This window comes from Armigeres subalbatus, chromosome 2 (assembly GCF_024139115.2).
Source record: "Armigeres subalbatus isolate Guangzhou_Male chromosome 2, GZ_Asu_2, whole genome shotgun sequence".
Lineage (NCBI taxonomy): Eukaryota > Metazoa > Arthropoda > Insecta > Diptera > Culicidae > Armigeres > Armigeres subalbatus.
In genome coordinates this window covers 240,898,835-240,926,402 of record NC_085140.1, presented here as the reverse complement: position 1 = coordinate 240,926,402, position 27,568 = coordinate 240,898,835, and the positions used below count along the sequence as shown (strand labels likewise).

Genomic DNA, 27,568 nt, shown 5'->3' with positions numbered 1-27,568 from the left:
TTTGTGTTACTGGGTAAGGTGAATAATAGGGAGCTCCATTCGACTTTGGACGGTTCGTAGCTAAATTAATGAATATATTTTAATATTTTTTCAGCATATACTATAATTGACAAACTCTCTATTGTCAATTATAGTATATTCTGAAAAAATATTAAATTATATTCATTAATTTACTTACGAACCGTCCAAAGCACTGGCACTGATTGATTTTCATTTTGACTGCACAGAATAACAAAATCGGCCCACGTGAACTATCTGCTTACATAGCAGATACACGACAAAACAAGCACTACGTTTAAAGTGACCTACCCACATCCACAAAAAAAAATGTTTCTTTAGGACAGACAATATTTGATCCAAATTTGGTTGAAATCGGTCGTGGAGTTCAGTAGTCACATCCCCTACACCCTCCTCTTTTCAATAACTAGCCCCCCTATCGTTGACTCCTTAAGATAAAGAATATGTTTTCCAAATTTGGTTGAAGTTACGCTGAGTTAATGGATAACAAAACTATACCCTTCCCACACACTCTCTTCCTATTCCAAATAGCATTCATATTGCCGTCTTCTTAAGATAAAGAATGTATGTTCCAAATTTGGTTGAAATCGGTCAAGGGGTTCAGAAGTTATGCTGGAACATACATACAAACATTGAGTTTTATATATAAAGATAGATAGATAGAAGACGTAACATAAATACAGGGGTTAGATTAAAAGGCTGAGACTGGTAAAATTGAATCAAATTTGATAAAACCCGAAATATCGAACGCAGAAATTATTCTTGTTTTAAAATTTTCATAAAGAATTAAGAATTAGAAATGTTCCATAGAGAAATAAGAAATTGCCAATAAACATAGCAGGGTATTAGAAACAAACGAATATAATTTTTCCTTGAATAATGCAAAATTTTCATAAACAATGAAGAATTTTACACAAAACAAAAATAAATTATATAGCACATTTAAAAGCAAACATTGCAACCTCGTTGGACAAACGTATAAGTCGTGCTGAAAAATCATATTTTTACAACTATTATTTCGTAGAAAATTTTGTAATTGTTTATTGCTAATATTGATTTATTTATGGAAATTTTTTATTGTTTTCTACGGAACATTTTGATTTCTTTATGGAAAATTCTTCTTTAATTGTTGCAACTTTCGCTTTTAAAAGTGCTAATTTATTTTTATTTTTCGGATCTTGTGAAAACTTGAAATTTAATACCCATATTTATATGATTTCGGTCGCTTTCAAAACTGGCCACTTCTTCGAGGTCACCTGGAACATACTACAAGAAAGGCAATGAACACTCTTATCCTGAAAATGATTATGCAATCATTGTCTCGCAAAACCTTTATGGTTTGATCACCTTTTCGCATAATTTCGATCTGTTTTCATTGGATCATGTTTTCGAGACTATTTCCATGGACATAACTATGTTCAAGCAAAATGTGTTAATAATCTGTGGATGATTAAAGTCCGCGAACATTACACCTGGAAATACCGTCACAATCCTTAGTTATGAGGTCTTCCGCTGATCAATTTTTTTTCCAGTTGCGACTTTAAAACAAACTATGCGTATACATAATGAAGGTGACTGGGCTCAAATCCCGTTTATCCCGAATTATGTGAATTCGATGATGAACACGTATCACTAGATAAGTCAACCACTGCTGAATAGATATGGCACTAACCATAAAAACTGCTTTGCAAACATCGAAGTAAACTTAAAACAAGAATTAGGACATTATTTGAAAAAAATAACCGCATTAAGATCCAAGATTATATGGGTAAAAAAACAAAGGATCTTCCACCTACTCACGAATATGAGCATTCGTCGTAACAGGTTATTGAAGTGCTTTTACTTGCAGGGATTGGTACTGCAACATCACCCACTACTGGGTGGGTACCAACAACTCTGCTAAATTGCAACAATGATAGTTCAGAGCGTATTGCGTACCCATGGAAACATGCACTCGTTTTCGAAGAGAACCTTCGTCAATCTCTAAGCTTGTACTTTCCTACATAGTCAACATGCATCAGTTGCATCGTTGGTAGTACGTACTTCGTCGTCTAGGTTAGGTATAATCGAATATTCTCCGCTTCCATTGGCGCTGTGCACAGCTTATCAAGCCATAGACATCTCTAGGAGGTCACCCGATTGATGATAAAAATAATCATTGAAAATTACTTCACCTTATTCTCAATCTGTTAAAACATAATTAATTTACCAATGTGGGGATAATAATGAATTCATTTACATCAGTAAACATTCTTATAACCGCTTTAAAACTTCTTGCTATCAAGTCTGTTGTATGACATACGAAAAATTTCAATATGGGACAAATAAAACCTCCATATATTCATATATCTCGTGTCATAAAGTGGATTTTAATATCCATAGTGAAATATAAATGAAATCTCTTCCCAATGCGGAAGGAGCTCTACCAAGCCCTTGAAGATGCTACTATCTGAAAACCTCCAATCAACATGGATAAAAAGCACTCACCCAGTATATGCGATACGTCATCCCATGGAAGGATGATGAACTATACACTCGCTGTATACCGAGAACCGCAACGGAGGCGTAGCATCATCATTCGGGGCACGATAGTGGTGGTGGTGATAGTCCTGAGGATTTGGCAGAGGGATTTGCCTTGCATCTTCGCTTGCACGGATGCGGGAATGGAATGCTAATCGACAAGTGCACGTTGATGTGACTGGATTGTGAAACTGCTCAATACGATAGCAAACTCCGGCTTAGACATTGTTGTGCTGATATGTGGAAGATTACACGATGCAACAAAATGTTTAATAAAATCCAGTATTGTCAAGTTCATTCATTGCCTGTCCTTTATACAAAGGAGAAGCCCAATACAAATTTCCTAATAACCGATTAATCATTTGTACATTACAAAAACTATCTAACGATGATTCAAATTATCGATTGAAAAATTGCAAATAGGAGGAACACCGAATTACTTTGCGGTTAAACCAGCTTTTCCTTGAGCCAATCCGGGATAGCGTATCAAATCGTTTCAGAAAAGATTTTTCACCTATCGACCTGCATATATAATCATCATATATAATGCTTACTACTTGAGTTCATAGCAACAAATACTCTGAACTTTTCGGATTTTCCAAATATTTTTTTAATAAGGAATGTTTCAGTTAATTATACTCTTAAAACATAACAGTAATAAAGACACAAAAAATCACTGTTCTACTGGATATTTTTCAGTTTTCATTGACTTTTGTCTTATGTAATTTTTTTGTAATGTTCAGTAAAAATGTAAATGTTCAGTCTTATTTTGTGGATTTTAAGACCTTTGCTGATTTTATGATGCTCTATTTTTGACACATTTTCTGATATTCCATTTTCCCAAATTATAGAGCTGACTCAGATCCTTCCGATTATTATCCTTGTATAGATTATACAAATCCTTTATTTATTCTCTACATTCTTCTGAAGCCAAAACTGATTAAGTTCTAAAGATTTCCGCTTTCTTCCGAAAACTGTCTAGATTTTGAAAACTATCCACACCTCTATTCTCCAAATTCGGTAGACTCTAATAGGGGCGATTCAAATATGACGTCCACTACTTTTTGAGATTTCTAGACCCCCCCTCCCCCCTCTGTCACGCTTTTTTGAATACCTAGTACATGTACTGTCACAAAATCTTAGACCCCATCCCCCTTAAGATTGTGACATCATTTTTGAACGACCCCAAAGACTGCCCAAGTTCACCTTTTTTCACATTAATCGGATTTGTTGGAAGTATCTTAGATATCCGAAGGATTCTTTAAATTCTCCAGACTTTACATATGCAACCGGAATGCAACTCCGATCGATTGTGGAAAGGAATTCAATATATCCGGGATAAATATTACTATTTAGCTGTAGTTTCCGATAAAACGTTGATAAAAATCATTCATGCCCAACACCCGTCAAATGTTTCAGTACGTTTCAGTTTCCAAGTACGCATCTTACAGATCCACCACCGAGTAGAGCTTAGCCTCATAGCCTATTCAGACTATGAGATTTATTATGTGATACAAAGAAGAAAGAAAACTGAATGTATGGAGTAGTCTGAATAAGCTGTTACCCAATCCGCATGTTTCTCACTGGGTGAAAATTAGAATCGGGAACTCACCCACTTGCGCATTTCTCAATGGCATCCATCTGCCTGTATTGCTCTAGTTCTCTAGTACCGTAATCGGGAATCAGAATGGGTCATCGCTCTCACCAGCAGTCTGTAGGACGGATAACAAAATCGTTCAAAAATGTCTCTTACAATTATGTTGTGTTACCCTCAAACAGTGTTGGAATAAAAGAAGTGAACAAAGTCTAAAAAAGCTAAAGCTGTAGAGGGCTTGGAAATAAAAAAGTAACTTACTTACTTATGAATCCTGTACACCTCCGGTGGTGCAAAGGGCCTACTTGAAAGATCTCCATCCAGAGCGTTGCCCGGCTATCGCTTTAACCTGTTCGATCGACTTCTTTTATTTCTTTATTGAGGCTTCGCCGCCATGAGCCTCTGGGTCTGCATCTGCTGCGATGTCCCGCTGAGCTCCAGTCTAATGCTTGTTTACAGATTTCGTTTCCGCCCCTACGTAGAGTGTGGCCGACTCAGCCCCACTTCCGGTCCCGAATTTCTGTTGCTATCGGCCTCTGGTGACAACGACGATGGAGCTCGTTGTTTGAGATCAAGTTGTGAGGCCACCAGGCCCGAATTATATTCCGCAGGCATCTGTTGATGAACACCTGCAGTCGTTGAATGTTCTCCACTGATACACACCATGCTAGCGTATAACATCACAGATTTCATGGTAGAGTTGAAAATTCGTATTTTGGTGCGTTCACTTATCTGACTATTTTTCCAGATATTTCTTAAACTCGCAGCCCTTACTTTCTTGATCCGTGCGCCTATGTCGATCTTGGTACCGTCGTCTGACGCCATTTGGTTACCAAGATATTGGAAGCTTTCAACATTCTCCACTGGTTGCCCGGCTACTGTGAAACTGGAAGGGGCCATCGTGTTTACATCCAACGATTTGGTTTTGTTGACGTTGATGACTAAGCCTGCCGAAGAGGAGCGCTCGGTCGTTGGAGGTTCGTTGAGGTCGTTGAGTTTACTCTGCATATCAGAGCGCCGTTGCGCAAGGAGTGCAACGTCATCAGCCAATTCGAAGTCGTTTAGGTGCTCCATGGTTATAGCCCGCGGTTTGGTTCACGGTCAATCGCACTTACCAGAATCTCGTCGATTACGATAAGGAACAGTAACGATGATAGAATACATTCTTGCCTCACACCAGCTACGATCCGGATAGGGTCGGACAAGACCCCATTGTGCAGCCCTCTACACGAGAAGGCCTCGTACTGTGCCTCGATGAGGCCGATGATTTTCTCAAGAACCCCCTTGCGTCTCAGGGCACCCCACATATTCTCGTGATTGAGACGGTCGAAAGCTCAATGTAGTCAATGAATACCAAGTAAAGGGACTCTTGGAATTCATTGACCTGCTCCAGAATGATACGGAGCGTGACAATATGGTCCACATAGGATCTTCCGGCACGGAATCCTACCTGCTGCTGCCGGAGAGTCGCATCGATCTTCTCCTAAATCCGGGCTAGGATTACATTGCATAAAACTTGGAGAACGGTATACAGCAACATAATGCCTCGACAGTTATTGCATACAGTCAGGTCACCCGTCACCCGTACCTTCACTAAGATATCTTGCATCCAGTCGACCGGGAAAGTTGCGGTGTCCCAGATATTACGAAATAAACGATGCAGTAGTTGAGCGGATGTCATGGGGTCAGCTTTGAGCATCTCGGCTGATATGCGATCGACCCCTGGGGCTTTATTCGATTTCATGCTTTGGATGGCTGTTTGAATCTCTAGCAGTGATGGTATTGACGCGTGTTATACGTCGGATCCTAGGCAGATCGTGCCGAGGTGGTGGTGGCGTGGCTGGCACTTGAAAAAGTTGTCCGAAGCAGTGATGGGAAATGTCAAAAAAATGTCATGGGGTTGCTATTACTAATTTGCTAATAACTTTTTTCAAAAGTTATTTACAATAGATCATTAATTAACGGCTACGCAGTCTCATATGATTAAAACGAGTTTTTATTCGTCCGACGTTTCGACACGGGATTAGTGTCTTCTTCAGGGGAAGAATGATTTGTTTGAAGAAGACACTAATCCCGTGTCGAAACGTCGGACGAATAAAAACTCGTTTTAATCATATGAGACTGCGTAGCCGTTAATTAATGATCTATGATTAAACCCCACAGTCGTTTCCCAAAAAAATTAGTTATTTACAATTCAGATTTTTTGGTTAACATGTAATGCTTAAAGGATGCTACTACTTTGCCGAAAAAATGTCACGGAATGTCATGACATTAATGTCATTTGACCCTAATTGGGCTCTCACGCCGTCAATTTCAGCTTTAGCGCAATGACCTATTAGTAAAAGTTTTAGGATCCTTTAAGGGCTAAATGTTTATATAAAACATACAGTTGTGAATAACTTGTGAAAAAAGTTGTTAACAAATTAGTCCCATGGCATCGATATGACATTTCCCGTCACTGGTTCGAAGTGCTCGAACCTGCATTTCAGCTGGTCAGTTGGGTCGGTCAATAACTGATCATTCGCGTCTTGCACAGGCATCGTTGCATTCATTTTCGCCCCTCTTAAGCGTCGTGAGATATCATAGAGGAGGCGAATGTCCCTGGTTGTCCCGTCGATATGAGCGTTTTACTTTCTTCTCCAGAGCCGAATATCGTTGACGGGCTAAGACTTTGGCTCCTCTGGTTTTGATCGCTCTATCGCGGATTTGGCTTCTCTTCGCTCCTCTATCTTTCTCCAGGTCTCATCGGTGATCCATTGTTTTCTCTGGGTGCGCAGTTCGCCCAGATTGTTCTCGCTGGTGGCGATGAAGGCATTCTTGATGGCGGTCCATTGGTCTTCCACGCTGCCACCTTCCGGAATATCTGCAGCACGCGTCTCCAGTTCTTCAACGAAAGACCTTTTCACCGTGGGATCTTCCAGTCGGCGTGTGTTAAACCGTCGTCCAACACTCTCCTCCTGCCGACGAATCCGCAATGCGCAGGCGTATTTCGCCGATGAGGAGGTGATGTTCAGACGCGATATCGGCACTACGTTTATTCCGTACATCAAGAAAACTCCGTTTCCATTTCCGGCTGATGCAGATGTGGTCGATTTGATTTTCTGTAAAGCCGTCACGGGAGACCCACGTGACCTTGTGAACCGGTCGATGAGGAAAGAGCGATCCCCCGATCACCATGTCGTTATTACCACAAAATTCTGCGAACAGCTCTCCGTTTTCGCTTATTTCTCCGAGACCATGGAGTCCCATAATGCGCTCATGGTTCGAGTTATCGGATCCAATTTTCGCATTGAAGTCGCCCAAACAGATCTTGATATTACACTTCTATTCTATCAACGACGGCACTGAGTTGACTGTAATCTTAATATTTAATCAAAAACACATACATAAAGAAATTTAAAAAAATGCACTTGATTGGGTGACATCCAATTAATGCAAGGTTGTGCAAGACCACGTGGAGATCACCTAACCAAGAAACGGAAAACAAAATCGACCACGTTCTTATCAACTGTAAATTCTACTCTGACATCACGACCGTACGCCCTTACCGCATTGCGAATATTGAATCCGAACACTACCTCGTTGTAGTATGCCTGCGCTCGAAACTCTTGGCGGTGTACAACACGCGTTGAAGTCGAACGCCGCGACTGAACATTGGGCGGCTACAAGATGGTAGAATAGTGCAAAACTACGTGCAGCAACTGTAAGTGGCACTCCCAATGGAAGAGCAACTAGACACAGTTTATCAAGCGTGAGGTGATCCATAGCATGTACAGTGTACTTCGTAGATTGGACTCTGTGTTTTTCTTTTGAAATCTTCATTCAGATTACTATCAGATAGGTGAGTGTGATCCTTGATTTTAATTTAGGACAAAAATCACAAAAGCATAAGGATACCTGTAGCGACTGAACCCACGTCGTTCAGTACCGCCCTGACAACTTCGCTACCAACGGTTAAAACGAAATAAAATCGCTCGCACCAGTGTGTCGTTCTATTCATCTGTATACCTAAACCTATGACAAAAACAACAAAACAAGTCGTAAACCACACATGTGAAAAAATTATTCCTGCTGAAATTTCTCTAAACTTTCTTATTTCTAAATTACTAAAAATCGTAAGTAAATATAAAATGAATCTGTCAAACCTATTATGAACAAAAATTATGTTATCTATAGCACAACACAAAACACGAAAGAATAAATTGTTACAAACGACGGAGAACAAACGAAGAAAACTAAAACTGTAAGTAACCTAAAATTAAAACGAATTCATGCAATCAATATACTCTTTTTTGTAGCTTAAAGCTTACTCCACTAAAACCGAGTTTGACTAAAGAGGTTTCGAAATTCCGTCCCGTAACAATACCCTTATAAGAACAACGGAGTTGGAAATTGGGAAGGTATTCGTTGGATCAAGATTTGCCTGTACCTGACAATGTGACCGTGGTAGATCGTACACCGTAACACCACGCAAAGGTGTCTACCCAGATTGTACGACAATAAGGCAAAGACAAAGGTGCTGTTTGAACGAGATGGCGCCACAACATTTAAAGTAAAATGAATTTCCTTGTATGGACAAATCATCCGTTCTCATTAACTACGCATCGCATCAATATGAAACCTAGGTCAAAAAGCAACAAATAATTTTTAGATTTTTTGTTCCCACGACTTGTTTTACAGTTCTAAACAATAAAAGAGATTTCATTGTACCTCCATACTAAATTCTAGCTGTATACTTTCAATTTCTTCAAGACTGTTCTCCACCTCGTGTGTGTGGAAGGAACATTGAAAGCTTACGATATCGAACAGCAGATGTCACTAGTGTATATGCAATATTACATTGATACAAACACACAGCAACACCACCTGTCGCCTGATAATGGAAGTATTGCAATTATACCGTCAGGTGTAGTAGCTGTTGTTAAAATATTTAGGAAGGGCCTCAAGCGGAATTTTTGCTAGAACGCAACTGACGATCTCCTATTCTCCGAAAACCAATTCCCCGAATGCAATTTCCCCGAATGTAATTTCCCCGAATGTAACAATTCCCCGAATACAATTTCCCCGAATGGAACAATTCCCCGAAAACAAAATACCTCTTGCAAATCGACTGTATGCGTCCGAAAAAAAAGCAGCGTTCAAAAATACATTCAAGAGTGTCTTATTGGAGATTATCAGCTGAATAGCCTTTGGTAGTATTTGTAGTTCTTGATCCTCCAAGATGTGTTGTTGAATTATAAAGATATCAGAGTACAGTGTTTTCTAAGGAGGCAATGGTGGATGTGAATCCTTGTAAACAAAAATAATGCGTTTGCACGGAAAGAGGCAATGGTGAATGTGATTCCTTCTTTAAAAAGAATGCATCTGCTCGGAATAATGCAATGGTAAATGTGTCCCTTGTTCAGTGGATGTTTCACCAGATATTGAATGTTATTATTCGTTCTTTAATAAGATGTATCTGCCCTGAATATGATAATGGGGGATGTGATACATTGATGCAAAGAAGACATTTTTACAAAGTAAGAAAATGGTAGATGTGGTCCTTCAAAAACAGGCGTTAGCTCGAACTAATGCAAAGATTTTTTTTTATTATTCTTTATTATTCAGCCCGAGGCTGGCTCGTCTCGAAATGCAAAGATGAATGAATTGAGAATGAGAATAAGAACTAATCTGATCTCTTATTTTGATGCAGGCGAATTTGGTCAGCATAAGGAAAAAAATATGTAAGCAATATGTATTGAATGTATTATATTTAACCGAAAAACATTTTCCCGAATTCATTTTCTCAATATAGCAATAGCAATATAGGCGGTCTGTAACTTTCGCAGTGTGACTTTTGATGGATTCTACCTTTTTCAGAATGACCTTTGGAAGAATGCCGTTTTTAAGAATGTTATATTAAACAAAATAGCATTTTCTCGGATAAGTGTGGTATAATGTAACAGCAGTTTTGAACCATATAGGGGAACGGTTCGCCAATTCATCTCATAGCTCCTATTTCCATCCCATCAAAAACAAAGCAATGGTAAGGAATTTTGTTTGTTTATTATTTTTGTGATTTTTTTCAGCAGTGAGCACGCATGTTGACAAAAAGAAGCGACGAATTTGGTGCCGTATTTCTTTGTTTAGAGATGAGATGGATATATGTACAGTGAGATGGAGATCGGAACATTTCCCCTAATTGCTTCATATCAATCATTTATTATACCTGGCAAGCGTGCTACTTGCTTAGTAAACGAATTATCTCACCTTTTTGCTTTATTGCGGACAGAATTTCTGTCTCGAGAGGCCTCGTTACACCGGACAGACGCGATCATTTAAAGAAGGCGTTGTTTCATTCTTTCACTTTATTCCAGACAAATGAGTTCATTTAAAGAATTGGCTATCTATCTTCTTTGCCTTATACCGGGCAAATATGTTCATTTGAGGAAGACATTATCACTTTCTTTCCCCTAATAACGGTCGATGCTATCATCTAAAGAAGGAATTATCTCCTACCGTCCCACTTACCTACCATCTTATACAGTTCTACCGTCTACCGTCTACCTACCGTCTTATACAGTTCAAATGCGTTCATTCAAAGAAAGCATTGTCTTCTTTCAGCGCATTGTCTTCATCTTCAATGGCTTCACATTCTATCTGCAACATGGGCTGTTTTTCAACTTAGTGTTCTATTATTATTTCCACAGTTATCGAAAGCTTTCCGGTACCCGCCAGTTGCATGAATGTCTTGTGTAGCAAGTACAATAGTTACACTGTACACAAGGCGCCGAAAATGCTTCCCACCCTGAATCATCTTAGGCTGCACCGAGAATCGAACTCGCAAGCTCCGGATCGGCAATCATAGGCCTTTGCTCGCATGACTTAATTAATACCCATCGCCTTGTGCCGCACTAAAAAAGAAGGGAGATGCATTCGGGGAACTGTTATATTCGGGGAAATGTTACATTCGGAGAATTGTTATTCGGGGAAATTGCATTCGGGGAATTGTCGTACAATCGTCTACCCAGCGTTACGGGGGATGCGGTAAACAACGATAGCGATATGATGATGAACTTGGCAGCACGTGCGCAGGACAAACATTTTCCAACCCTGGATCTCAAGGATATTCAGGAAGAGATTGACAGGCTGAAAAACAACAAAGCTGAGGTTAACCAGGAGAGCTGTTTAAATACGATGTTGAGACACTATCGGCTACAGTTCAACACTGGGTAATAATTACCAAGATTTGAAAGGGCGATAAGCTAGTTTGCAGAAAGTACTTCGCAATCACATTGCTGAAGGCCGCCTAAAAGGTACTCTTCCAAATGTCATGCTGTTGACTAGCATCACTTCCAAGAGAGTTCGTGGGGCAGTACCAGGCGTAATTCGTGGGCTCCACCACATACCAGATATTCGTCATACGCCGGGGTTTTGCCAAACAGCACCGAGCGCCAATGAAAAATTGCACAATTTTTCATGCAGCAGATATAATTCACCACAAATCGTACCGGGTGTCTTTCAATCCCAAAACTGAGGATACCATTCAATGGATTTCCTTTTAACAAACAAAATATCACAAGTCAGTCAAAAAGGCGCTTGATGCGGTTTTGCAGAGCCACGACCAAATATTGCAGAGATGCCGCGAATACAATGTACCCACACATCATCTATGCATCAACTTCGTAGATATGCTACAATCGATCGAGATCAGCTATGGCAGCTAATGCACGAACACGGATTCCCGGATAAACTGATACGGTTGGTCGAGGCAACGATGGTGCGGAAGAGTTTCAAGGGATTTCTTACGGGTTACGGAAAGGTGCCTTCTATTCAACATCGCATTGGAGGGATTAATATGAAGGGCAGGGAGTAGTACGAGTGGTACAATTTTGACGAAGTCCGTTCAGCTATTTGGTTTTGCCAACAATATCGAATAGAGTACGCTGCCTTCCCAAACTGACTATCTACAAAATTCTCATTAGCACGCTAATCCTCTACGGACACGAAACATGGACGATGCTCGTGGAGGACCAACGCGCACTTGAAGTTTGCGAAAGGAAAGTGCGGCGTACCATCTATGGTGGGATGCAGATGTGCGGGCGGTGACTGGTAGAGGCGAATGAACCACGAGTTGAGTCAGTTGTTGAGAGTACCAGCGCTCATTCACACAGTGAAAATTAGACGATTGCAGTAACCCGGTGGAAATGGTTCTCGACAACGATCAGACGGCCACGAAAAGGCGATGTGCACAAAGAGCAAGGTGGATCGTTTATGTAGAAGACGATTTGCAGACCCTACGTCTATTGCGTGGCTGGCGACGTGCAGCCATGGATGGGTCGAGCTGGATAACAAAAACTTCTATGCGCTGCACAATCCAACGTCTTTCAGTACCATATTTTCTTAGCTCTCCCTTCTGACCAGTGCTAGGGTTACATGTACCCCAGGTTGAGAACCGCTGATATAGTTTTTAAATACCTATATAAGCTTCGATTAGTGAACGAGTTCGTGGGAAGTTATCAAGCCGGCTTCGTTGACGGCCGCTCGACAACGGACCAGATCTTTACTGTACGGCAAATCCTTCAAAAATGCCGTGAATACCAGGTCCCAACGCACCATCTGTTCGTTGATTTCAAGGCGGCATACGACAGTATAGACCGCGTAGAGCTATGGGAAATTATGGACGAGAACAGCTTTCCTGGGAAGCTGACTGATCAAAGCAACGGTGAATGGTGTGCAAAACTGTATGAAGATTTCGGGCGAACACTCCAGTTCGTTCGAATCGCGCCGGGGACTAAGCCAAGATGATGGACTTTCGTGCCTGTTGTTCAACATTGCGCTAGAAGGTGTCATGCGGAGAGCCGGGTGTAACAGCCGGGATACGATTTTCAACAGATTCAGTCAATTTATTTGCTTCGCGGATGACATGGACATTGTCGGCCGAACATTTGCAAAGGTGGCAGAACTGTACACCCGCCTGAAACGTGAAGCAACAAAAGTTGGACTGGTGGTGAATGCGTCAAAGACAAAGTACATGCTTGTGAGCGGAACCGAGCGCGACAGGGCCCGCCTGGGAAGCAGTGTTACGATAGACGGGGATACCTTCGAGGTGGTCGAGGAATTCGTCTACCTCGGATCCTTGCTAACGGCTGACAACAACGTTAGTCGTGAAATACGAAGGCGCATCATCTGTGGATGTCGGGCCTACTACGGGCTCCAGAAGAAACTACGGTCGAAAACGATTCGACACCGCACCAAATGTGTCATGTACAAGACGCTTATAAGACCGGTTGTCCTCTACGGACATGAAACATGGACAATGCTCGAGGAGGACTTGCAAGCACTCGGAGTATTCGAGAGACGGGTGCTTAGGACCATCTTTGGCAGTGTACAAGAAGACGGTGTGTGGCGGCGAAGAATGAACCATGAGCTCGCCCAACTCTACGGCGAACCCAGTATCCAGAAGGTAGCTAAAGCCGGAAGGGTACGATGGGCAGGACATGTTGCAAGAATGCCGGACAGCAACCCTGCAAAGATGGTGTTCGCTTCCGATCCGGCAGGTACGAGACGGCGTGGAGCGCAGCGAGCGAGATGGGCAGACCAGGTGCAAAACGACTTGGCGAGCGTGGGGCGTATCCGAGGATGGAGAGATGCGGCCTCGAACCGTGCATTGTGGCGTCAAATTGTTGATTCAGTGTTATCTGTTTAGATGTTAACTAAATAAATGAATGAAATGAATATAAGCTTCGATGTAGATTAATACATTTTATTGCATTTTCACATATTTTGAGGGCTCAAATCGACAAAAAATCAGATGTTTAATCTATATATTAAGGCCAATGGTTCTATATTTTCCAAATGGCTTAAATCGAAAAAAAGATTTTTATTTCTGCTGCCCAGTGTAATTGCTGCACGTAAAATTGCCACAATTAGATTCGATGAGACTTCAAATAGATTCGATAACGGCATTAGACCTGGCAATCGTTCAAATTTCGACCCGTAATTGCTTGTATCGTTCGTCCACCTTGCACATGAACCAACTGCAAACCAAATCCGACAACTGCAGGTAGATCTGACTATTTGCTGCAGGCAAGATTAAATCATGCCGTCATGATTCTCAAAGTCTCCTCGAAACGTACCCTTTATATTGCGACCAACCATACTTGCTGAATTCCAGGCTGCAACCCCCGTATTGAGAAACTCTTGATAGGGGCTAAGTTGCTACAGTAATAGTTGCGGCTATGGTCAAACCCACTTACCAAGCCTTCCACTTTCATGTTTCCTGCGCACTTGATGGCTAAAGCAATCAGTCAATATAATAAATGAAATCCAAGCGTCAATTGATCAATCATCCCAGAGGCGCTTTGTTTCACGGTAACTTACCCAGATTTTCGATATCAATGCAAGGTGCATTCCACTGGCTCTGAACAAGTTGGTGGGTATTTCGACTTTGGCTTTAGCACGGTCGAGACACGCTAAGTCGTTTTGACCTAAAAAGGCATTCTCTCTTTAGTTACATTATATTCGAGTACCAAAGTACTCACTTTTTATGATTTACCTTATGCATGAAAGCTCTCTCAAGCCCCATCTGTTCCCCGTCATGTTGATTTAGCTATGTGCTCGCTTGTTATTCCTGGTTTCATTGTTTCATCTGTTGGAAATAGTAAACTTTCTCATTTTGGATTCCTTTGCCAAAAGCAGCGATTTTAATAATTCAAATTCTTTCCATTTCCATCTTTTCAACACGACCCGGTCCTCTGGCTGATGGTGCACCATTGTACGCGATATGGGAACTGTGTGTATGTGAACAACGGACATCAACCCAAACCAGTTCCCCTGGCACCGATCATCATCCCTGAGGACTGCTCCGCCGAGAACAACTCGGTAACTGTTGCATGGCAGCCACCGAGCCACTCGTTTGTGCAGGGCTATGTGCTGGAGTTGGACGACGGAAGTGGAGGCGAATTTAGAGTAAGTAACATCCATCCCGCTGTGCGTTGCGGAAATGCCGGCGCACTTGTTGGGTGTGGAGCACTTTTTGGGGTACAAGTGCACAAGATAAAATAAACGCTCAAAACTCGTGTCGTTCGGAATAAGCTTTAGTATGGAGCTACTCAATCGTGAGAAACAATTTATTAAATTTAGCAATAACTCTGAAAAGAAAAGCTGTTTGAAATATTGTCAATACCATAAGGAAGAAAATAGAAAAATATGTAAATTAAATTAAAAAGAGCGAAAAGATGGGTGAATAGAGAAGGTCTGCATATATTTCCAATACTAGTTATAAAATTAGTCTAGTTGATGGTGACTACTTTAACCATAAAGTAAATGCATTCTACGCAAAGAGAAGTAAAAATATAGCAGAGTGAAATGGAGTTGGTCTCACCATTTATGTCTTCTTAAGTTGACAGCCGGGGTAAAAATGTATCCACAAGTTTTCCTGGAAGAATTAAAGTCAACTTATTTTTCTAACTTTGAACGGCAGCCGGGATGTCATCCTGTCAGCGCATTTAACAACTCGAAGGAAAAGTAGAAAAAAATGTCGGGGAAACTGACTCAACCCAAAGAATTCTTCCTCCGTAATATTTTATGGCAGGTTGTGAAAATTGTTATTCTTCTATCTCGTGCGGTCTGAGTGGGATCCGTTTGGTCAGAGCTTATGGTATGTGCTTACTCAACCTGGACTGGAGGAAGAAAAGCAAAGAGACCAAGTCAGGATACAGGAATTCTGTTGCGCAGGGGGGAACGAATGGATGACGACGCGACGATGGCAGTTTGGTCAGCAGAAGGTACATGCTGCAAGTGCCCACCGAGGAATCATCCGTTGGCGTTGAAAGATCCCAGGAATAAAGAAGAAAGATTAACCAACATGCCAAGTTCTGTGCGGGGTGGTTGGTGTGTGTGTTGGAAGGATGCAATAATATCCTGTGAGGCCGTTTTGCAACTGGGCGGCGGCGGGAAAAGCATGTTTAAATATTTACGTAGAATGTCTACCAGAATGGGGTTTTGTGGATAACCTAGTCAGTGAGGATGGGCAGTATTTCGACTCCCGAGCGAGGATGAATAACATTAGTTGCAAATTTTCCGGGGTTGCATTTTTTGCTGAGCGTTGGTCGCATTGGTGAAACATATTTTATGAATAAATACTCTGGTAAACTGGCTGGAAAACTGCCTCGGTTTTATGAAGCAGTGGAACGCACAATTTGGTTCGTAAATTTTCGAGTGCATAAATCATCATGACACATAAATCTTTCACCCACTGACTGCTACAGAACTAACACCGCCGGTTTATGAGTGATTCCACACAAAATAAATACGAGGATGACCTCGGCTGGAAGTAATTTCGATTAAATTCAAAGAGGTGTATGTTTATTAAATACAAGTGGTCCCATTTTTAATACCTGCGATGGATTGACATTGATCCAGACATTAGAATTAGTTCTAGTATTAGACTGAGAAAAATTTATGTTTCAGTAGAGACCTATCACCATAACAAATATCGTTAGATATAGATATTTGCTTGTTCGAATTGAGTATATTTGAATCATTTGTTTGAAAAACTGAATATATTAATTTTACACAATTTAGAGGAAAAAAACTGTTTTTGAACAAATTTGCACCGAATCTTACGATTTCTCAAATACAGATGCTCTTAATTGTTTATGGAAATTTTGCATTATTTACGGACATTTTATATTTATTTATTGGTCATACCCTGTTCTTTATATGCAATTTTTAAACTTGTTATGGAAAATTTATAATTTTTTTAAGGGGGGGGGGGTAATTTTAGTCATCCCATAGTTGCTCTTCCAAGTGCGTGTACATATTCAGTTTCTCAAAAAACGAAAAAAAATCATACATTCCTAAGCAATTTAGCGAAAAGAAGCGACAAGATTGGTGTTGTATTTCTTTGTTTTGCGGTGAGATGAACATATGTTCAGTGAGATGGAAAATGGAACAGTTCCCCTATTTATGTTTATTTAAGTTCAGGCAGTGTATAAATGTGCACTGATAGTTAGGAAAATATTCTTATATATAAGTTTCTCCAAGATAAATAATTAGGGTAATTTGCCAAATGTTGAACGGCTAATTTCTTCGCCTATTGTTGAACGCACGTGTTTTTTTTCATGGAGGTTCAACAATAGGCGTAAAATTTAACCGTTCAACATTTGGTGGTTTCCCCTACTAGGATAAACTTATTTTAATGAAATTATACTTCCTCAAAATGAAACCGAAGCTCTTTTTCAGATTCTGAACGCGGATGTTTTTTTCTCTCAACATTTTTCGTTTTAATTCTGATCCCATTCCATCGCAAGCACATAATAATCATGCTATTTTTATTCTGCTCTTATATTTCCCGCTGGAAACGCGCTTTTCCTGTCCTGGTTCCCGTTTTGCGCCACCGAAACCGAAAAAAACAACAACAAACAAACCAGGAAGTGTACTGCGGAAAAGAAACAATCTGCACCGTCGATGGGCTGCACTTCAACTCGATGTACAACGCCCGCGTCAAGGCCTTCAACAGCACCGGCGAGGGCGAATACTCGGAGCTTATTGGCTTGCAGACGGCGGAAGGTGAGTTCCATTATTGTCGCCGCCATTATTGTGCTCTCGGTTCCGTTTCCTATTGGCGGTGTTCTGCTGCGTCGCGATGCAGCATATTTTTCGTTTGATTTTATGCATGGAATGAGAACTCTGGGATGCAATTTTCCCGGTTGCTGATTTACGAGGTACTCAGACGCGATGTTCTTACTGACGTGACTTCACATTGAAAAGACTACTGGCTAAATGGGTGATAACGATGACGTGAAGGATCGTAGAATATCGTTCGTTTAATAAAAATAAACCCTGATTAATCTACCTAGCGTTAGGGCCTTTCTCGCGTATTATGAAAATAAAAAAACACAAGATGTGTGTGTGTATGCCATCCTCTATCCCTCACCCAGCTGGGAGTGTTTGTCAAGTAGTACTACGAATAATTTGATCATATCTCATGCTCCGTAATGGTGCCCTTTATGTTACGAAGACTAGTACTGCAAAAAGGATTTACCCCTGAAGCAAGTTAAGTTGCTTCAGGAAGTGTAGGGAACGGGATGTACTAGTTATTCATAACAGGTACAGCAAAACTTTTCACGGACGCCCTTATTCGTACTAACTACTCAGGGAATAGAAGGTCTAGAAGAGCCACCGTTGCTAAGTAAAGCGTCAACTGGATACCTGGGACTTCCACAATATCCGCGGCGATAGTAACAAACGATGCTCTATACGTATTGAGAGTTCAATTTTTAAATTTATAAGAAACGATAGAAAGAAAGCAAAGATTTGGAACGTGCTCACCAGTTTATCCATTTTCATAATAGCTCCGGTTTGAACAGGACGCATCAGGAATATCCGAGACGACGATGACATGATTACAAACCGTTTAATTTCGAGAAATCAAACCCCAGATGCCTTTCGCTATACTGATTCCAGTGAATAAGCTTCTAGTGTGCCGTTGTAAGCGCGTTCAAAGTGGGTGATTCATGATATGATCCTCTCCTAGTCGATTTAGAGAACACACATTGAAGAAAAAATATAAAATGAAAAAGGAAAAGAATTCGAAGAAATCAAACGATTTGGAGCATGATTGGAAATGTTGAAATGTAAAATAAGGAATAAAGAAGAAAAGAATAGCAAATTATAACAAAACAAAAAGCTTCTCTATTAGCTTCAGCACGAAATCTTGATCTCTTCGTCAGCACTGGATTGAAGTTCACCGATTTGTAGCTTCCGTGTCCTTTTTTCTTTGTATAACAAAAATGCTGGAGGCGAAAAAATGACGCACAGAAAACCAATTTATTTATTTATCATCAGACTATGGCCGGAGTGGCCTGTGCTGCACATAAAAGACTTCTCCATTCAGCTCGGTCCATGGCTACACTTCGCCAACCACGCAGTCTGCGGAGGGTCCGCAAATCGTCCTCCACCTGATCGATCCACCTTGCCCGCTTTGCACCTCGCCTTCTTGTTCCCGTCCGATCGTTGTCGAGAACCCTTTTCACTGGATTACTGTCCGACATTGGATGGTTCTGGATGGATGGATGGTTCCGAACGATGGATGGTTCTCCCAACAGCTGATGCAACTCGTGGTTCATTCGCCTCCTCCACGTACCGTCCGCCATCTGCACCCTACCATAGATGGTACGCAACACTTTCCTTTCAAAAACTCCCAGTGCGCGTTGGTCCTCCACGAGCATCGTCCAGGTCTCGTGTCCGTAGAGAACTACCGGTCTAATAAGCGGTTTGTAGATAGCCATTTTGGTACGGCGGCGAACTCTATTCTATCGGAGCGTCTTGCGGAGTCCAAAGTACGTACGATTTCCAGCCACTATGCGTCTCCGAATTTCTCTGCTGGTATCGTTATCGGCGGTCACCAGTGAGCCCAAGTACACGAATTCTTCAACCACCTCGATTTCGTCACCACCGATAGAAACTCGTGGTGGGTGGCTTACATTGACCTCTCTTGAGCCTCTTTCTATCATGTACTTCGTCTTCGACGTGTTGATGACTAGTCCAATCCGTTTAGCTTCGCTTTTCAGTCTGATGTAGGCTTCCTCCATCCTGTCAAAGTTACGTGCCATGATATCTATGTCGTCGGCGAAACCGAATAGCTGGACGGACTTATTGAAAATTGTACCACTCGTGTTAATCCCTGCTCTTCGTATTACCCCTTCCAAAGCGAGGTTGAATAGCAAACACGAAAGACCATCACCTTGCCGTAAGCCTCTACGCGTTTCGAAGGGACTCGAGAATGCCCATGAAACTCGAACTATGCACATCACCCGATCCATCGTCGCCTTGATCAACCGTATCAGTTTATCTGGAAATCCGTTTTCGTGCATTAGCTGCCATAGCTGGTCCCGATCGATTGTATCATATGCGGCTTTGAAGTCGATAAATGGATGATGTGTGGGCACGTTGTATTCGCGGCATTTCTGCAATACCTGACGTATGGCGAACACCTGGTCTGTGGTAGAGCGTTCACCCATAAATCCCGCCTGGTACTGCCCCACGAACTCTCTTGTAATTGGTGTTAGTCGTCGGCATAAAATTTGGGAGAGTACCTTGTAGGCGGCGTTCAGCAATGTGATTGCGCGGTAGTTGCTTATCGCCCTTTTTGTAGATGGGACACACGACACCAAACCTTGGTAATCACCCAGTGCAGCGCTCTAGCCAGTGCTTCACCACCGTGTTTAAACAGCTCTCTTGGTAGTTCTTTTTTTTTTTCTTTTTTTTTTTTTTTTTTTTTTTTTTTTGACCCTCCGCTGACCCCCGCACCAAAAAGCTCGCATTGAGAGCCCCCTGGTGTGGACTCAAACTAATAAAAAAAAAAAAAAACTAAAACGCGGGAGACATTTAAGCGAAAACTAATTAAACTTTATGAAATCCCAGTGGAACCAGGTTCCTTTGAAGGGATTTACAAATGAAAACTAAATCTAAGTTACTACAACATACAATAGTGATAACGTTTTGTGGCTACAAGTAAATTAATATTTATACTGAATTTAAAACTAGTTGAGCTACGCTATAGGAGAAAAACCAGCAGGAGCCAGAAAAACCTACAGCAATACAAATTGAAATGGTTGACGTTATTAGAGAAGATATTCATTCACGTTCCTCATCATATGCTTCTAAGTTTAATTTTAAATTGCGTTTTGTTCAAAATAGTTTTTAGGCTAATGGGTAAGTTATTAAACTTCTTTGGACCGTAAATTGTTATGCGCGATAGTCCTAAATTTGTGGATGCACTACTTCTCAATAGTTCATTAGTGTTTCTTGTGAGCAAGGAATTTTCTCTAATTGGAAAGGATATATTGTGATGGAATTCACGATTATACAAACAATTGTGAACAAATAAAATAGATTGGATGTCACGTAGACCCACAATGGGAATAACTCGATGAGGTAAACTAGTGTAAAGCAGAAACGTGGAAAATAGTAAAGGCAGATTGAATACTATTTTTAAACATCTGTTCTGTAACGTTTGAATTTTTTTCAATTTTGATTTGGCGGCATGACCCCAAACAATGATTAAGTACTGAAGTGTTGAATGGATGCATGCATAATAAAATATTAGCAGTGCATCGTTGGGCACGAAACCTCGCACCCTTTTCATAAGACCACATAATCTGGAAACTTTACTTGCTACATGTTGAATATGAATATCCCATGAAAGGCCAGAATCTAAGTGAAGTCCCAAATATTTAAATGTTGAGACTTTTTCAATATGTAAATTATCAACAAATGGATGGCAGTGTTGCGGTACTTTCTTCCGTGGTGAATGAAAAGCATGTATTTTGTTTTCGAAATATTCAAAGAAAGTTGATTCCCATTGAAGTATTCAATCAGGCACAGTAAATCATATTCAATGTCTTCAATAATTGACTGGACATTGGAATGAGGATAAAACAACGCTGTATCGTCAGCGAATAGTTTTGGAGTTCCTTTGAGTCTAAGGTTCCCTAGGTCATTGATGAAAATCAAAAATAATAAAGGGCCTATATTACTCCCCTGAGGGACTCCGATATCAACCCTCTGGAAACTACTACGTACATCATTAATATTGACAAATTGAGTGCGACCGGAGAGATAGCTTCGTATTAAATCGTTGGCAATACCCCTTATTCCATATCGATCAAGTTTGTCCAACAAGATTTTATGGTTTATAGTATCGAAAGCTTTTTTTAAGTCGATAAATAAGCCCCCCACAATCTTCTTTTGGTCAATTTCAGTCACTAGCTCATCAATAAGTTCAGTTATAGCTGTTGAGGTACCACATCCTTCTCGAAAGCCATATTGAAATTTATACAATACATTATTGGCACAAAAGAAGTTTGTAAGCCGGATGGTTAAGTGTTTCTCCAAAATTTTATTTATAACCGACAAAGTTGATATCGGCCGATAATTGCTGGGGTCTCTAGAGTCACCAGATTTAAATACTGGGGTAACCTTAGCTATTTTCATAGTAGCTGGATAGTAACCAGCTACAATCATTTTATTAAACAGTTCTGATATTATTTTGGAAAAAAAAGGACCAATATAGGTTTTCAAAAGATCAGCGGAAATATTATCATAACCTTTACTTTTTCTAGCGTCAAGCTGGCTAATAAGAACACTCACTTCATTCGAACTGCTGGGTCGCAAAAATATTGAATTACCAAGTGGTTTTATAGGTTTCAATGTATCAAAACTACTTTTTGGGAGCTTATTGGCCAGATCATTTCCGATACTAGAGAAAAATCTATTGAAAAGCTCAGCTACTTCTTGATTAGAGTCTATAATTATTCCTTTATCGTTTAGTTTTATTTGCTCTTTACCGTCAGTGCGGCCAAAAATTTCATTTAACTTTTTCCATACGTTAGTACAACTAGAGTTTTGAGAATGTTTTCATAGTATTCTGTTTTGCACTCTTTTTTTGCAGTTTTAACTTTTCGTGACACATGATCTAACATTGCCTTTATATGCAGATCATTAGGTTTATGCTTCGCTTTTACTAGATAGTTATTCTTTATTTGTATCAACCGCCAAAGTTTATATGACATCCAAGGGCAATGTTCACCTTTAACACTGACAAGCTTACAAAACGATCTAGTGCAGTCGGCTAGTATTTTATTATACGTTTCAATAATAATATTAAGTGAAGCATCAATGTCTTCCGTAATTTGAAAATTGTTTATAAACAAGGAGAACTGATTATGTAACTTTACACGGTCAACAACATTCATACTCAATTTTTGTTTTCGTTTCTCATTGTGGAGAAAAATAGACGATAGGACAGGAATGTGATCACTGATATCACTAAGAATTGTATAATTTTTTATTCTAGTGGTAAAGTCAGTTGGACAAACAAAATGATCCAAAACATTATTACTTGCAGGGCGTGTCTGAAAATTATTGCTGCAAACGTAACCATAAGATGCTAGAAGGTTTATATATCGAGTTACAACATTGTTATTATGTATGTTAACTGGGATATTGGCGTCCCCAACAATAAACAACGGCTTTGAAGAAACAGCCTTAGATAACCAACTTTCCAGAACATTTTGGTAATCATTGTAATCGAAAGACGGAGGACGATACACACCTATAATATTATAATGGTGACCATAAGCTTTAATTTCTAATTGGATATAATGTAGACCATCAATTGTTTTATTCTCTATTAACATATATTCTGATGAATTCCTCACAAACATGGCTAAGCCCCCTGAAGAAGTTTCACGACACGAAAAAAATGCACGATAACCTGGTATATTATAAATACAAGAATTTTCCTTTTTCAGCCAAGTTTCACCTACTACAATAACATCAATATTAACCTTACATTCGTTAACAAAATAAATTATATCATCGAATTTCTCAAAATTGTTAATTCCTCTAACATTCCACTGTAAGACATTTAAACCATTCCTTGTATCTTTTTTACATTTACTATTAAAATCGTTCAAATTGCTATAATACTGATTATAATCTGTGTTTGGTATAGTATCCATTGAAATTCGATTGTATACGCAAAAATATTACTATTTGTCTAACAAGGTATAATTAATTTGTGCCTTTTTTCTGTTTAGGTGATGGCCCGGAAGTAGACAGAGACTCTGTCACGCATGTAATGTTCATGCTATGAAACATTAAACGATTGAGATCTTCCCTATTCTTGACATATTCTGGTTTACTGCTATCATCTTTCTTTACCAGTATGATGCCACCTCTACCCACCCAAACGTATTTTATTCTTAGCGACTCTTGCGACTCCCTAAGTTCCTTAAACAATTCCAGTGACAGAGGAGTTAACTCATCACGCAGTGTCACGTTCAAAGATCTACCATTGACAGTAAACTTATGGTCAATTGAAGTTGATAGTAGTTTTCCAAATTGCTTCTTCTTATTGAAAACAAACTCTTTCGTTTCTTTATTCTGAAAAACAATTCGAATAGGCACTAAAACGTTGGTGTTCTTATTGGAGAAAATACGTTCGGCTGATACAACGCAGTTAAAGTTATCTTTCAGACCTAAACAATTAAAGTATTTTTTAACTGAGTCAAGCACATTCTCATCAGTAGCGGATGGGATACCCCACAATATAGCATTGTTAACCAGATCTGTTTTATCTGACTTATCGACATTCGCTTCTAGCTTATACACCATTCCCTGTAAACGGTTCTGTGATTTTTTCAAATGTTGTATTTCAGTTTTCAATTTTGCGTTCTCCAACTTGAGGTTATTGAAATCAGTGACAATCTGTTCAAATTTAGTGGATAAAAACTCTTGGGATTTTTCTATGGCAGTAGTAATCTGCTTGACTTCAGTTGTCACTGATCGCAATTCCACAGCAACAGAAGTCGAAATGGTTGCTTTCATTTCCGCAGCAAGGGAGGACAACAATGACTTATTGCTATTCTGCATCATCACGATTCGTTGATAGATCGCAGAACAGACAGGGGAACAAAAGTAATCAGTTTCCTTCATACGACGTATTGCATTTCCAACGACGTTTTTACACTTAAAGTGAACACTTGAGAAGCAGTACATGCATGTCAGAACTTTAGTGCAGTCAGACTCTTTTTTCTTACAGACGGAACAAACAAATTCATCATTCTTTTCCATTGTGTAAAGATGTTGTACGTGGGCGGAGTATTTTTATTTTTTAAATGACGAAGGACGTAAATAAATAACTAGTTAAGAGGCAACACGAACTAACACAAGCAAAGAGAGCCACAACAAACAACGATAAGCTGGTCAATGAAGATGAAGTACTAGAATAACAGTAAGTTCGTATTGCTTAGATGGTTCATCAATCTCAAAAGAAGTAATATTGGATTTATATATGTATAAATTTAAAACTGACGGTGATGACACTGTAGTAGAAATCCAGAACCCACAGCTACTTAAAAGAACAAACGCAAAGAAAAAATGCTTTCCAGCCTACCAGATAGATCCCTCTCAACCACAACAGAAGCGATGGGAATGCTCGTCAAGTAGCCGTTTGGGCGGCAACGTATATCACAAACACTTAGCTAAGTCACGGGAGCAGGATCACTATGAGTACCGAGATTATTTCTAGCAATTGTTTTGACGCTCGTCAAGTAACCGTTTGGGCGGCAAAAGGATATCGCGAAAAACGAGCAAGAAAATCAACGATTACACATAGATCATCTATAGGTGTACTAACAAATATCTTCAGCACTGCTCAAAAATATTTTCACGTAGGACTCTTCTCATTCAATCAACAGCAACAGCACAACAACAGCATCAACGACAAGCCAAGATACAGCGAAACAATAACACCAATATGACTACTCTTTATGGAATCGAAATGCGAATACGAAACAATTTAATTGTTTTTTTTTCCTGTTATGCAAATAATTTATCACCATAAACACTTCTTAATCGTAATCTTCAACGTTATCACTGTAAAATAAAACAATAATATGAAATTTAAATGATTAAAGTTACAGGCAAATTAAACTTGAAAACGGACAAGTAAAATTCAAAGTCAACCATATAAACAATGTTGCCAGTGCCAGTGAAGGTCAGGTAGTTGGTCAACTCCAGGGGCTTTGTTGTTTTTCAGCTGGCCGATCTCCTCCTGGATTTCCTGGAGATTCGGAGCCGGAAGTCGCATGTCCTGCGCGCGTGCTCCTAGGTTCATTACCATACCGCCACAGTTGTCTGCCATATCGCCATTCAGGTGCTCTTCGTAGTGCTGCCGCCACCTTTGGATCTCCTCACGCTCGTTCGTAAGAAGGTTCCCGTTTAAGTCCTTACACATATGGGGATGTGGCACGTGGCCCTTACGTGAACGGTTCAACTTCTCATAGAACTTTCGTGCGTTATTAGCGCGGTACAGTTCCTCCGTCTCTTCACGGTCTCGATCTTCCTGCTGGCGCTTTTTCCTTCGGAAAATCGAGTTTTGTCTGTTCCGCGCCCATTTGTATTCCGTTCGCCCGTTTGCCCTCGTGCGGTGTTGCAGCAATCTCGCCCATGCTACATTCTTCTCCTCAACTAACTGCTCACATTCGCCGTCATACCAGTCGTTTCTCTGATCCGGAGCCACCGTGCCTAGTGCAGTGGTTGCGGTGCTTCCAATGGCGGATCGAATATCTCTTCAGCCATCTTCAAGAGATACTGCGCCTAGCTGCTCTTCCGTTGGGAGTGCCACTTCCAGCTGCTGCGCGTAGTCTTGGGCTAGTCTACCGTCTTGTAGCCGCCCAATGTTTACCCGCGGCGGACGACTCCGACGCGTGTTGATCACCGTCGAGAGCTTTGAGCGCAGACATACTGCAACGAGGTAGTGGTCGGATTTAATATTCGCACTGCGGTAAGTGCGTACGTTCGTGATGTCGGAGAAGAATTTACCGTCGATTAGAACGTGGTCAGTTTGGTTTTCCGTTACTTGATTAGATGATTGCCATGAGGTCTTGTGGATATTCTTGCGGGGGAAGAAAGTGCTTCGGACTACCATTCCGCGGGAGGCTGCGAAGTTTATGCATCGTTGGCCGTTGTCGTTCGATACGGTATGCAGACTATCCGGTCCGATGACCGGTCTATACATTTCCTCCCTTCCTACCTGAGCGTTCATGTCACCGATGACGATTTTGACGTCCCGCAGTGGGCATCCATCGTATGTCTGCTCTAGCTGTGCGTATAACACTTCTTTCTCGTCGTCGGGTCTGCCTTCGTGTGTGCTATGCACGTTGATGATGCTATAGTTGAAGAAACGGCCTTTTATTCTCAGCTTGCACATCCTTGCGGTGATTGGCTGCCACCCAATCACGCGTTGGCGCATCTTTCCCAGTACTATGAACCCAGCTCGTTGGTGGTGTCACTGCTTTGGTAGAATGTAGCCGCTCGATGCCCGCTTTTCCACACTTTCTGTCCTGTCCAGCAGATTTCCTGCAGCGCTACGACGTCGAAGTTACGGGGATGTAATTCATCGTAGATCATCCTGTCGCAACCTGCGAAGCCTAGCGACTTGCAGTTCCATGTTTCAAGCTTCCAACCGTGATCCTTTATTCGTCGCCTAGGTCGTTGCCGATTGTATCGAGTCGTATTATCTTCTTCGAGCTGCTCAATAGTATTATATTATTAGTTCCAATGCTTAACTCAGAACTACTTGAGCGCCAGAAAAAGTGTGCGGACCACGTCTGTCGATGGAAGCACCAACTGTCAAGACCGTGCATGTGGTTAGGGGAACACCCACATTAGCCAGCTGCCTTAAATCTAGCATTCTTTGTGGAGAAGGCTGTTCTTCGTATTTAATGCCTTAACGTCTATTGTGTGTGTCTAGCGTTCATATGCCTTACCGGGTATATCCTATAAACAGCTTTCAAAAGCATAATTCAGCCAGAAAATGCATATAAAATTAAACGGTTTGATCTTTATTTACCATAATTCCAACCACCATTATACCAAATA

At 40.7% G+C, this 27,568-nt stretch overlaps 1 protein-coding gene across 3 annotated transcripts in view; it reads left to right on the top strand.

Moving 5' to 3' along the window:
* The window catches only part of LOC134211983 (E3 ubiquitin-protein ligase TRIM9), a 554,947-nt gene that overhangs the window by 510,888 nt on the left and 16,491 nt on the right, over positions 1–27,568 (top strand). For all 3 annotated transcript variants that reach the window (XM_062689424.1, XM_062689423.1, XM_062689421.1), the window contains 2 exons: positions 14,943–15,082; positions 17,548–17,686. In XM_062689424.1, coding sequence (XP_062545408.1) covers positions 14,943–15,082; positions 17,548–17,686 — 279 coding nt within the window. The remainder of the gene's footprint in view (positions 1–14,942; positions 15,083–17,547; positions 17,687–27,568) is intronic.